The following is a 12,314-nucleotide window of genomic DNA, read 5'->3' as shown; positions in this document are numbered from 1 at the left end:
AATAAATCTACTCACAACGTTAATAAATACAATTTTAAACCAAAAATGAAAACTAGCCTAAACGTAAATTATCCTTTATCAATTTTCTCTTGGAATGCCAATGGTCTCAGACAACACATAAATGAACTCCAGCACATCCTATCAGAAACAAATGCCGACATTGCAATTATTTCCGAAACTCATTTCACCCCAAACACCTGCGCGAAAATCTACGGCTTCAATGCCTACTTCTCATGTCATCCTGATGGCACGGCTCATGCAGGCGCTGCAATTTACATCAAATCATATATAACCCATCACTCACTACCCCCCTACTCTACACCTCACATTCAGGCAGCCAGCGTCTCATTAGTTGTACCTAATAACATACCTGTCACCGTTTCTGCAGTTTATTGCCCTCCTGGCCTCATCACCACCTCAGATCACTTTTCCAACTACTTCTCAACCTTGGGTTATCGCTTCATCTCTGGTGGCGATTTCAAGTCTAAAAACCCTGCTTGGGGTAACCGTTCTCCCAACACCAGAGGCAGAGCTTTAAAGCAATGCATAAACAACAAAAATTACTCATCAATAGCTCCCCCAGGTCCTACATACTGGCCCTCCCATAGTAACAGACATCCTGACATTTTGGACATTTTTGTCAAAAAACTACCTAGTAACATACATAGCGATCTCACCAACCTCTACGACCTTTCTTCTGACCACTCTCCAACAATGCTTAAACTGGGATTAAACGTCCCCTCCTCAACAAAGAGAATCTCTTACCCCAAGTCAACTAAACTGGTCTATCTTTAGAAAAAGTAATAAATAAAGATATCAAACTCTCGATCTCACTAAAAACAACGGATGACATCAATGTCGCTGTCAACCTCCTTACAGCCTCTATCCAAAAAGCTTCATGCGAATCAGTAAAACCTTATAACTATACAAACCCCAAAAAACAAACCCTCTATCACATAAAGCCGAGAAACGAAGAACAAGAAACCAATGGCAAACATTTAAGTACCCAAACGACAAGGTAAAACTTAACAAATTGAACAGCAAAATAAAAAAAGGCTATCCAACTCGACAGAAATCAATCCTACAATAATTATGTAGAATCACTAACCACAAAAAACTCATCTCTTTGGGAAAGCGACCAAATCTCTACTTCGCCTAAATCAACCTACCCCTCCTTTAAGAAATGAAGACAACTCATGGGTTATTCCGACTCTGATAAAGCAAATATTTTAGCTCAACACCTGGAAAACTCTTTTTCTCCTCATGATATCTAACCCAGTCATACCCAACTAAAAATCGTAGAAAAGTACCTCGAAACTCCTCTACCAATGTCCATGCCTGCCAAACCTACATCTCCCGATGAAATCAACACCATAATCAAAAATATTCCTGCCAAAAAATCCCCAGGTCACGACCTAATAACGAATTATATTGTAAAAAAACCTACCACGTAAAGCCATAGTATACCTACCTCACCTTTACAATGCAATACTCAGATTATCCTTCTTCACAAACTCCTGGAAGCACTCCATCTAGTAGTAATACTCATTCTCAAGCCAAATAAACCTCCCGAAAAACCAGCATCATACAGACCGATCAGTCTTCTCCCGACTTTCTCAAAAATATTCGAAAAAATTCTCTTAAAAAGACTCATCCCTCTTGCCACTGAAGCTAACATCATCCCACACACCAGTTCGGTTTTAGAGCTCATCACTCAACTATCCACCAACTTCATCGCACTGTCTACAAAATCTCCAACGCACTGGAGAAGAAAGAATTCTGCCCTACTGTGTTTCTGGATGTCTCACAGGCTTTTGACCGGGTCTGGCATGAGGGGATACTCTACAAACTAAAGAAGTTTCTCCCAGCACCATATTTCTTATTAATAAAATCTTACCTATCTGACCGCTCCTTTAAGGTTCGTTTAAAAAATAGCTATTCAACCAGCCATCGTATTAGTGCAGGTGTCCCCCAAGGTAGTGATATCGCTTCCTTTCTATATGCTGTGTTCACTCACGACATCCCCAAAACACTCTTCACTTTTCTTGGTACATATGCCGATGACACACTAATTTCAGCATCAAACCACCAGGATTCTGCAACCGCTTGTCGGATGATCCAAAGTCACCTTAACATGATAAATCTATGGACAAAACGGTACTCCAGACTTCACCTTTTGAGACCCCTATTAAAATCAAAACTTTCCTTAACCAACAAACTTACGATATACAAATCGATAATCCGTCCGGCTTGGCTATACGGCATTCAACTATGGGGGCCAGCAAAACCATCAAACACTAAAACCCTCCAAGCATTCCAATCCATATGCCTACGCCTAATAACCTCTGCACCTTGGTATGTTACCAATAAAAACCTTCATAAAGATCTGAACATGCCAACCCTTAACGACTTAGCCAAATCCTATTATTCAAATTCCACTCAAAGCTCCGCGCTCATTCAAACCCCCATCATAAAAGTTTATCCTCTACCTCTATCATTCCTAGAAGGTAAAAAGGCAATGGCCAAGAGATCTCCTCAACACCTAACTAAAATAAAAAAAAAAAATAAAAAAAAAAAAAAAAAATTAATTAAATAAACTCAAACCCTAATTTCTGGTCAGGTGGCACTGCTGAGAGCCTTCCTTCTCTTGTTATTTTTATATGTTACTTATTTACTCTGTCACCACACTTACTCATTAAAGACTTATGTATAGATTGTAAATATACTTATTTTTAATAAAAAAAAAAAAAAAAAAAAAGGTACTATTATCAGCTTGTAGCTTGTCGTATTTTCCCGTAATTTCGTATACGTTTTGCTTTAAATTAAGTATATTTAATTGTATAGTAACTTACATATGTCCATGTAAAAATAAGGAACCAAAAATATAATTAGCGCAATTGGTATAATGACCTAAAATTTAAGCGGTGGAATTGGTATACTTACTGACCTAAAATACAAATATTGTTTTAGGCGCAACTGGTCCATGCCCATATATATTATGTCACCTATTGAAATAATTAATTTGTCGAAGCAAAAGCGAAAAAGTTTTTTCTAAAAATTTAAAAACCAATTAGTACACGAATTATAACCCAAATCAAATTATTTATCACTTAAGATTAAATTGAAACAATGTATTATTTTTTATTAAGTACTCAATCATTAATTAATGAATACAGGATATTAAATGAAAATTTTGATTTAGAATTTTTATTTTTTTTTACTGCGGAAATGAGTAGCTTTATATTCAATTAAAGGTAGACTACTAATTGCTTCTCAAAAAAAAACACTTGTTTCAATGAACTAGTTAAAATTACTATCGGTATCCGATTCATTGATAAACACACAAAGAACACACCGTCGGGAATCAAGGGCCCGGTAAAAATATATGAAAACTCCGGACGATCAATAAGGAATAATATGAGAAAATACCGCAAACAACACTTATCATCAGCTCTTATAATCACTCGTAAAAGCTAACGTACATTAATATCGCCCAATTTGACACCTGAAATGGGATTTTTATAATCAAACTAAATATTTTAAATAGAAAATAAATTATTACAAACAATTATCACTAGAAGTACCATGCGAACCGGCTGTTACGGTTGGAATGAAGGCGCAACAGGAGCGCATTCAAAGACATTTTTTAAAACTGAAAGAAAAAATTTAATCCAGGAAGCATTTGGAGGAAAGACAACAATCTGATCCGGAGGCCGCTGTCTCCGATAGGCTTCGCCATCCCCTCCCCGCCAACCATATAATGAATATGACCGGCAATATTCCTCAACTCATCCATTTTTATTACGCACCTGCTGGGCCTTGTCGCCTCGAGTGGGTTAGGCACCCCAATGAATTCAATGCATAGCAATTTATTATTTTATTTATATCATATACTGTACAAAAAAATGAAAATAAAAAAGTATATATTATACGTATAGCATAAGTGTCTATTAATTTTATGAAAAAAACAAATTTGAAAATATTGATTAGCACACAAATAATTTCATTTCTAAGAACATCGTGATACACTCTGTTTATGGATGTTTGATAATTGATAAAGGAATTGTGAACGGTTCGGACTTTTTTAAGTACAACAATAGGTTATGAGCCATCTTCCATTCCATGGCTTAAATCAGTGAAATAAATAAATATATTCAATTATTCTTTATATTATTTATACTTTAAACATATTTTTTTATTCTATTTAAAAAAATTAATGCAGTTAAACTTTCTCGAAAAATTTTTCAGACGACTCTGAGCTTATATTTTTATATTATCTATAAACAAATAAAGATGACAATCATGCTTACATAAGCGATCTAATTTTATTTACTACTCATTTGAATAAAAAGAAATCGGTTTTTATACAAATGAATATATGTATTTAGCTATAACAAATTAATTGCTATTATGGATCAATATTATAATAGATGAATATTACTATTTATGTATCAGTAATACTGTTTAACTTGGCGCAGTCTTTGATAGGATCTTCACTTAAATAACCACGTAACATCATCGTAAATGATATAAACTTATCTTGATTATTACAATCACATGTTGCAGCTGGGTCAATTGTATCAATATATCTAATTACTATTCCTTTTGCATGTATGTCTTTCGCAAATTTACCCTATAAATTAAAAAAAAAACAATATTGAAATTCCTACATCAAAAATACTCAGTATATTTTATAAAATATTACTTTTTGATACAATGAATCAGCATTATCAGCACACCAATATGTATTATAGTGGTCATTTTCACAATACTGAAATTGTTCATAACATATTTCAAAAATTGTTATAGAAATGTTATTAGAATATTTTTGAAATAAAAGTGCCTACACATAATATACCTAAAATATGTTTAACAAAATTCCTATGTAACATATTTATCCTTGTGTAGTGTGTACACTATACACCTGCCTAATGCATGGGTTGTATTGATGTAGGTAATTAAAACCAACTCCAATAGTGTCGTTTTATTAATCAATTTTACATTACAATTTATAGATAAAACAAAATAATAAATTAGTATTATTTGTATACTTTTTGATATGTCACACAACATTTAGGTAGATCTTCGGTCGTTGTATCATTAATTGTTGGATTTACTGAAAATAGAAGATACATTTTATCCTTGGCAATCTTTGATTTGTTCAAAGCATTTGCAAATGTTGTCTGAAAAATAAAATATTTACAAAGCGAAATTAGGTACCTACCTATAAGTACTTTACCAAGGAATAATTGCTATTATTCAACGGAACAATTCCACCTTTAAACAGATCATTACATGGATTAAACTTATAAAATCCAATTATATAATAATCCATAAGATTATTCAACTTTTCAAAATCAAACCCTATCAAACGAAACGAAAATAATTTTTTCACGGATAAAATTGTTAATTAATAATAAATAAACTTAATCATATGTTATATATTAAACATTTCCTTAAATTACTCACAACCCGTAGCTGTGGCATTGTTAGTATCATCTATCATGTTTTTTGCATTCACATATAATCCAATTTGACGAGAAGTATTTTGTTTTACTATACTTACATATTGTTTTAAGTTGTCATCACAATTAATGGTTGAATTCTATAGACAAAAAAAAATAATTTTATCAGTATCATTTCAATTTTAAAATCCAAGTATTCTCTAGAACAAAATTTTCTAAAATGGGATTCGTAGATTGCTAGGGGATAACATGTACACCAGGTGGAAACCGCAAACGTCAGTTTAAAATTTTATATATTTTTTATGTATATGAAAATATTTATATATTTTTCGTATTGCAATAGAAAATATTTATATATTTTTTGTATTGAACTAGAAAATATTTATATATTTTTTGTATTACACTAGAAAATATACTATTAGATATAAATACACAATAGTGCTTAAGTCAAAGATTATCCAGAAATATAAAAAGCACCAAAAGACCATTGATGATCTTTTTAAGTACTTTTGTGAAAAATATGTTCTACTTATGTGTTTACCAATAATAAATGTAAAAAAACTATTAAAAATGGTATCATATTTATATTTATGAACCCAACTACTCGTATTTAATATGTATCCTATTATATACCCAATTTATAATTGAAAAAAAAACACCAACCATCGGCTATCACATTTGACTTTTTCAACAAATTATATTTTTACATATTTATTTGTGTTATTAAGCTAATTTTATGTCATAAAAATACGTATAATTAATTAAGAATATTAAGTAATAAAAATAATAATATAATTTATTAATACTTCAAATTTTTAATTGAATTTCATTTTTATTTAACCTATAAAGTTATGTAAATTTTTAAAATCATTCTGTCATTTCAACACTGACTCCAATAGGTTCTTGTGCCCTTAAGTCGCTAAATAAAAAATGGTTCATTTATGATTATAAATCTAGTGTATCTAAAAAAATGTTTGTTTATATAATTATTATTTCCTTAACAGGTTGATACTTACCAATTCTAAACTATTATATAGAATAAACCCGGTTATATTGTATTTATCTAAAAGGTGTTTTATATTATTTATATTGTGGGTTGTATTATCTTTATCATTTGTCGAACATTTCGACTTTTCATATCTTATATATAAATACAGTGGTTTATTCGTGTATAAAAGCATCTGTACATTATCTGTAATTTAAAAAATAATTATTTTAATTTATATTAAAAATATAATATAGTGTTTTTGATCGTAGTAGATTGTTCAATTATTTAATCATATGATCACGTTCTTTTAATTAAAAACTTACGAGGAGCGTATGTATTAATTAGTCACAGATTTTTGCTTATAAAAATATTTTAATGGATATTTCATATTTGTATATAAATGGTTCAAAAATAAGAAAAATATTTTGAACATTTTATTGTAAATAAAAAAATTGTATAACATATTCATCTACTATTATTCATTATTAAGTTACATCAAAAAAATAAAGTCAATTTGTCAACAATTGAATTAATATAACAATTTCTGTATTTTGTTTTTCACGATTATAAAAACAGGTACTCATAAATTTTCAACTATGACCTATCTAATGTACAAACTAATCTTATTTACAAAACCATCTTATTTTTGGAAATCGAACATTTTATCAACAACATAATATCGTATACTCATCCACATAAAAAAACACATCAAGATAAAATCAATATAAACATTGCTCTGCTCGGAATTTAAAATATTATGCAACTCTTAGTACATAGTATCCGATTTCGGTTTATAACACAATAAAATTTATAGTTATTCGATATCAATAATAGTTTTAACTTACAATCCTCATCAAGACCCAAATCATTTGCATATTGATCATCAAATAATACTCCAGCATCATAAACAAATGAAGTACAATCTATTGGTAAAGAACTAGGGTCCATGGCTGCTTTTGGACAGTAAATTCCAGTTTCATCATCATCACCAGCATACATACATGGTGCTATTCCAAATTCTAAAAATAAAGATTTCATATATCACAAACTATATATATCATATTTTTTTATAAAAATTATGGCTAAAGATTTCTTCGTGAGATAATTGATATTTTTTTTTCAAGGCAAGTATAAATGGATTAGAAATTCTGGAAACATCTTACTGTATCTTAATTATCGAAAAAAAAGTTTTAATCAATAATAAGTATATATAAAACATTTTGGTAGAAATTTTAGAATTTCGTTTTTTAATTATTGATAAAAACTTATTCTTGGTCAAAATGCTAGACAGTTTTTATAAGCATCGACATTTCAATTTAATAAATTAATATTTAATACAATGCTCAGAAAAATTAGTTTTATCGAAACTCAAAAATCTTAAAAATATTAAATCTTATGATTAGTGTTTGTAAATATTTAATATATATATTTATATATATATAAATAATTTTGAAAAAATTAGATATTTTAATGAGAAATAATCATTTTAGTTATTTTGTGGTAATTTAAAAATATTTTATGGGACTTGAAATTATTTTGAAAGTGAAATTATTGTATTTTCAATAAGTTTAAACTAATATTGTGTTATTTTTAATTTGTACGTATAAATCCGAAATTGTACGACTCCTAATGTATAAGAGATATTATCTACAAATCAATGTTTTGAAGTTAAAATAACATATGAATTTAAAAATCTGTATAAGAATTGCCTTAATTGAAGTTTTAATTCATCATAATATTATGGTTACTTCAAATTGTCCACCACCACTCATTATAGTATTGTATATTATCTATTTAATTTAAGAAAAGAACTCGGCATATGGTGTACATATGGTGGCCAAAGTTGACCGTATAGTAAAGCAAGACCAATAAGCTAATACATAGTTAGATTTAAAATGTGTATAATTGTATATGTATAAACTTTAAACTTTATAACGACGTGGATAACTTAGATTATAAAAGGTACCGCGGTTTATCGACCTTCTGTATTCTGCCTCAACAAAGAAATGGTTCAAAAATAGGATTTATCTTTTAAACACAACAATTTAGCATAAAAATACAATTATAACTAATAAGTTATATTAATAATCATAACAACAACAATAATAATAAAAGAAATAAATAAACATAACATTTTGGCCACGTGGTACAATTTAGTTATAAGAATTGATATTTATATATATATATAAAGTAATAATATTGTATTAAATTCGCAAACATGAGTGTATTAAATAACGGTGGCGATTAACGCCTCATAGACCACGAAAATGAAAAAAATATATAAAATGCGATTCGGGCACTTCCAATACTTATAAATTATAATAATATAATAATTAAAACTAAATCATTTTAATTCACGTACTCGAAAATTATAATATAATATAACGTGAGAATAACAGCATTCACGCCTGCAATATTACAATATAAGATGATTCACAACAAATGTCAAAACTTAGTATTTGTAAGTACTTTATATGGTTACATACTTGGGCGTTGGACAATCAAAACGATAACATATTATTATAATTCACATTATAGTTATAGATAATAATAATTCATATAAAATATAATTCACAATTACATATTATAATGTTACGTGTTATGTAATGTGCATGTGTGAGATTGGACTGGTCGACAACAGTTAATATGAGACGTTATATATAGATAATATACAAAAGTTATAATATATATTAATAAATAAGAATAACATAGATAACGCGTTGGAACTAAATAGTAAGTACCTATTTAAGTCAATCATTTATTTTATTATTCTGTAATATAAAATATACATTTTCAAGTATATAATTATGTATTTTATTTAACAATATATTACCTGCGTTGGCATCATAAGTGTTCCATTCTATTAGAAGAACTAAACTCATAATTAATATAAAATATTTCATCTTTTTTGTTTATCGAATCATACAATATAATTTAGTTTATAGTTATAATATAAAACACAATTGTTGATATTAAACTAACGTGAAATATTTTATTAGTAATGCATATTATAGTCGTATTTGAAATATTCATAATATGACAATTGTTTACAATTGTACAAATAAATAAATAAGCAAAACATAAAATAATGCTTACGAAGGTAAAGTTTAATCATATAAAATAAAATATAACAGTCTATTTTCATTGGTAAAATAATCAATTCCCACACCATATAACATAATATACAGTAAGAACTCTTTACAACGAAAAACCCTATATAACGTAAATATCACATTATAATGGTTAGTTTGATTTATAACCTATTATATAATTCTTTTACCCTCTTTATGACAAATACTCTCTATAACGTAAAAACCTCAGTCCTTTTTATACCATGTATAAAACTATACCTATTGTAAAATAAATATTACATTAATTTATTTATTATTATTTTGAATAGTTACATAGTAATCGTAATTTATAGATAACATTAAAAAATAACTATATTTATATATTTGAGCACGGATTGCTACTGTGGCACTTAGAATTTTTTTCACTGTATAGTAACTTTAAACGTCTATTAAATTCGTTTTTCATGGTTAAAATTTCGAAAAAAAATTAATAAAATATTACAAATATCAATAAACAGTCTGAACACAGAGAACACACTTACACAGTATTAAAATCTACAGTACTGGAGTATTGCTCAAATAATAATTATAGATAAGTATCCACATCATAACTAAAGCTTTCCAAATCATATCAAAATAATAAAGATAATATTGATAGATTAGATAACTATAGGAGAATTATATTAAAACTCCTTACTTCCATATCAATTTCATAGTAGGTAATGTGAACACAACACTATTTTTGCACAAAAAAAAAAAACCTTTGTACCTATAATAAATGATAATATATAGAGGGAGTCTACAGCATATAGCTGTATAACAGGTGTCGAGTGCACCTCGTACATACATCCTACAGTACATTTTTACATTGGCCAAAATAATGTCGGGCAATCCAAATTGTCCAGACATTGTTATAGAATGACCAGTCATAGTAAACAATTATTAGTAACTGATTACTTTACCCGAAACTGACGGGCACTGTTCACAATGCCCGGTCATTGTTGCACAATGCCCAACTACCCCACTTTGCCCGTAACATATATATATCTGGCTATAATTAACGTGTCGTTATCCGATTCATTGATTAATATACAAAGAAGACACCGTTGGGAGTCAAGGGCCAGGTGAAAATATACAAAAATTCCGGATGATTAATAAAGAATAATATGAGAAAACACAGCGCCCAACACTTATTAGCTCTCATAATCACTCGTAAATGCTAACGTACATTAATATCGCCCAATTTGACATCCGAAACGAGATTGCACCGCCCGGTGAGAAGACGAGTATGATGTTGTGCAGCATGACAACAATTTACAAGTGTCATGTCTTCCGCCTTACACGTCTGGAAAGTACGTGCGCGCGCTACGTCCGAACAGAAAGATTTAAACATATAATAACGTATGATAATAAATGTTGGTACTGTGTTAATTTCACAGCTATAGTACGTAAATTATGAGCACCTTTATGCCTATAATAACGTATTCCACCCAATAAACCACTGTATCAAGTGCTGACATCGGTCTACCATGAAATATTGTGAATATCCTTTTTGTATTTTATGTAAATCTTGAGTAATTTAAAAATAACTCAATTTTAGAAAAACAGGAACAACTCAACACCAGTTTTCTACCAAGTCAATTTTCCTTTCTTGTCGCAATAAAATAAAAATAAATACAGCAACATAAAACCTGAGGCGCTGTAACTACTGAAAGAGTTTGAAGTTTCGATCACTCGGATTTCCGATATCAACTGAGATAATGGGCATCTACCCCTCGACCAAACCAACAATAGATTATTTCTATATTTGATTAGAACATTTATAAGAAATATTAAAATTATATTATTTTGATATATGAAAAATATACCATGGAATATGATCTAAAATAGTAAAATGTAAATAATAAAATAAAATTATTCAGGACACAACGTTGAAAAATATTAGATATATTATAATATAGGTTTAAAATATATAAATCACTGAACCAATTGGCATCACATTTTGCACACATATTCATTGAGACTATACTATATATACTATTGTAATTTAATTCAAACACTAAAATGGCAAGACTTCAACAATTTGTTCCAAATACTTAGATAATAATAGATAATAAAGATAAAGACTTCTATGTAGGCGAGAAAGTTTTGGTAAAAATTAATGTAAGGAAAGATAAATTTGCAGATAGATATGAAGGCCCTTATACAATATTGAAAAAAATTAATCCAGTATCATATTTAATTGAGATAGATAAAAATGAAAAAAAAAAGCCGAGAAAAAACATGTTCAACAGATAAAAATATATAGAGATCGGTCGCAAATACAAAGTGTGTATTATTATAGTTAAAATAACTATTAATTAAATTTGTAAGTTAGTGTTAGATAAATAGGTAAAATATTTTTGTAGAACTCACTTATTTTAATAAATACAGTGATTGTCCTTAAATTATAACATTTGTATATTTTATTATTAAAATAAGAAATTGACAAGTCAATTAATCAATATATTTAATTAAGTATATTAAATTATAATAATAATTTTTGAATATCTTACTATAACATATTGTTTATCACGTTGTAAAAAATAGTGTTATAGTCGGACTATCTCGATAATGATTAACAACCACTTAACTTCTTAGTATTGTTATGCAATACTAATGAAGTTTTGTCGGCTCAATTTTTTTTTTTCTCTAGCCGTATTTTTAGTAACTATTTTAGTAATAGTGTAAATGTATATAACAAAGTTTTCACAACTATGCAATTATTTTGATATAATAACTATTATACTT

The 12,314-nt window shown here is 28.6% G+C and overlaps 1 protein-coding gene across 2 annotated transcripts; it reads right to left on the bottom strand.

Annotated features, from left to right (window-relative positions):
• Positions 1 to 4,228: 4,228 nt before the first annotated feature.
• LOC132929682 (uncharacterized) lies at positions 4,229 to 9,436 on the bottom strand. Of its 2 annotated transcripts, none has more exons than XM_060995198.1 (8): positions 9,287 to 9,436; positions 7,299 to 7,472; positions 6,482 to 6,657; positions 5,470 to 5,605; positions 5,240 to 5,364; positions 5,052 to 5,183; positions 4,706 to 4,771; positions 4,229 to 4,633 (listed from the first exon to the last, which is right to left on the bottom strand). In XM_060995198.1, exons 1-8 carry the CDS (start codon positions 9,354 to 9,356, stop codon positions 4,445 to 4,447), a joined length of 1,068 nt encoding a protein of 355 aa, XP_060851181.1. In that variant the 5' UTR covers positions 9,357 to 9,436; the 3' UTR covers positions 4,229 to 4,444. The 2 variants fall into 2 exon arrangements, with proteins under 2 accessions (XP_060851181.1, XP_060851182.1); XM_060995199.1 differs by having other exon boundaries at positions 5,240 to 5,277.
• Between the last annotated feature and the right edge of the window lie 2,878 nt (positions 9,437 to 12,314).

Source organism: Rhopalosiphum padi, chromosome 4 (assembly GCF_020882245.1).
Source record: "Rhopalosiphum padi isolate XX-2018 chromosome 4, ASM2088224v1, whole genome shotgun sequence".
In the NCBI taxonomy this organism is placed as follows: domain Eukaryota; kingdom Metazoa; phylum Arthropoda; class Insecta; order Hemiptera; family Aphididae; genus Rhopalosiphum; species Rhopalosiphum padi.
The sequence above is the reverse complement of the archived record's forward strand: the minus strand, read 5'-3'. Positions and strand labels throughout refer to the sequence as shown.

Excerpts from the sequence above, each read along its gene's own strand:
- LOC132929682 (XM_060995198.1), bottom strand. The coding sequence starts at position 9,356 with ATGAAATATTTTATATTAATTATGAGTTTAGTTCTTCTAATAGAATGG. Across the intron at positions 5,365-5,469 it reads CAATGCCACAGCTACGGGTT|GGTTTGATTTTGAAAAGTTG; the intron begins GTGAGTAATTTA and ends TTCGTTTGATAG. Across the intron at positions 4,634-4,705 it reads CTGATTCATTGTATCAAAAA|GGTAAATTTGCGAAAGACAT; the intron begins GTAATATTTTAT and ends TTTAATTTATAG.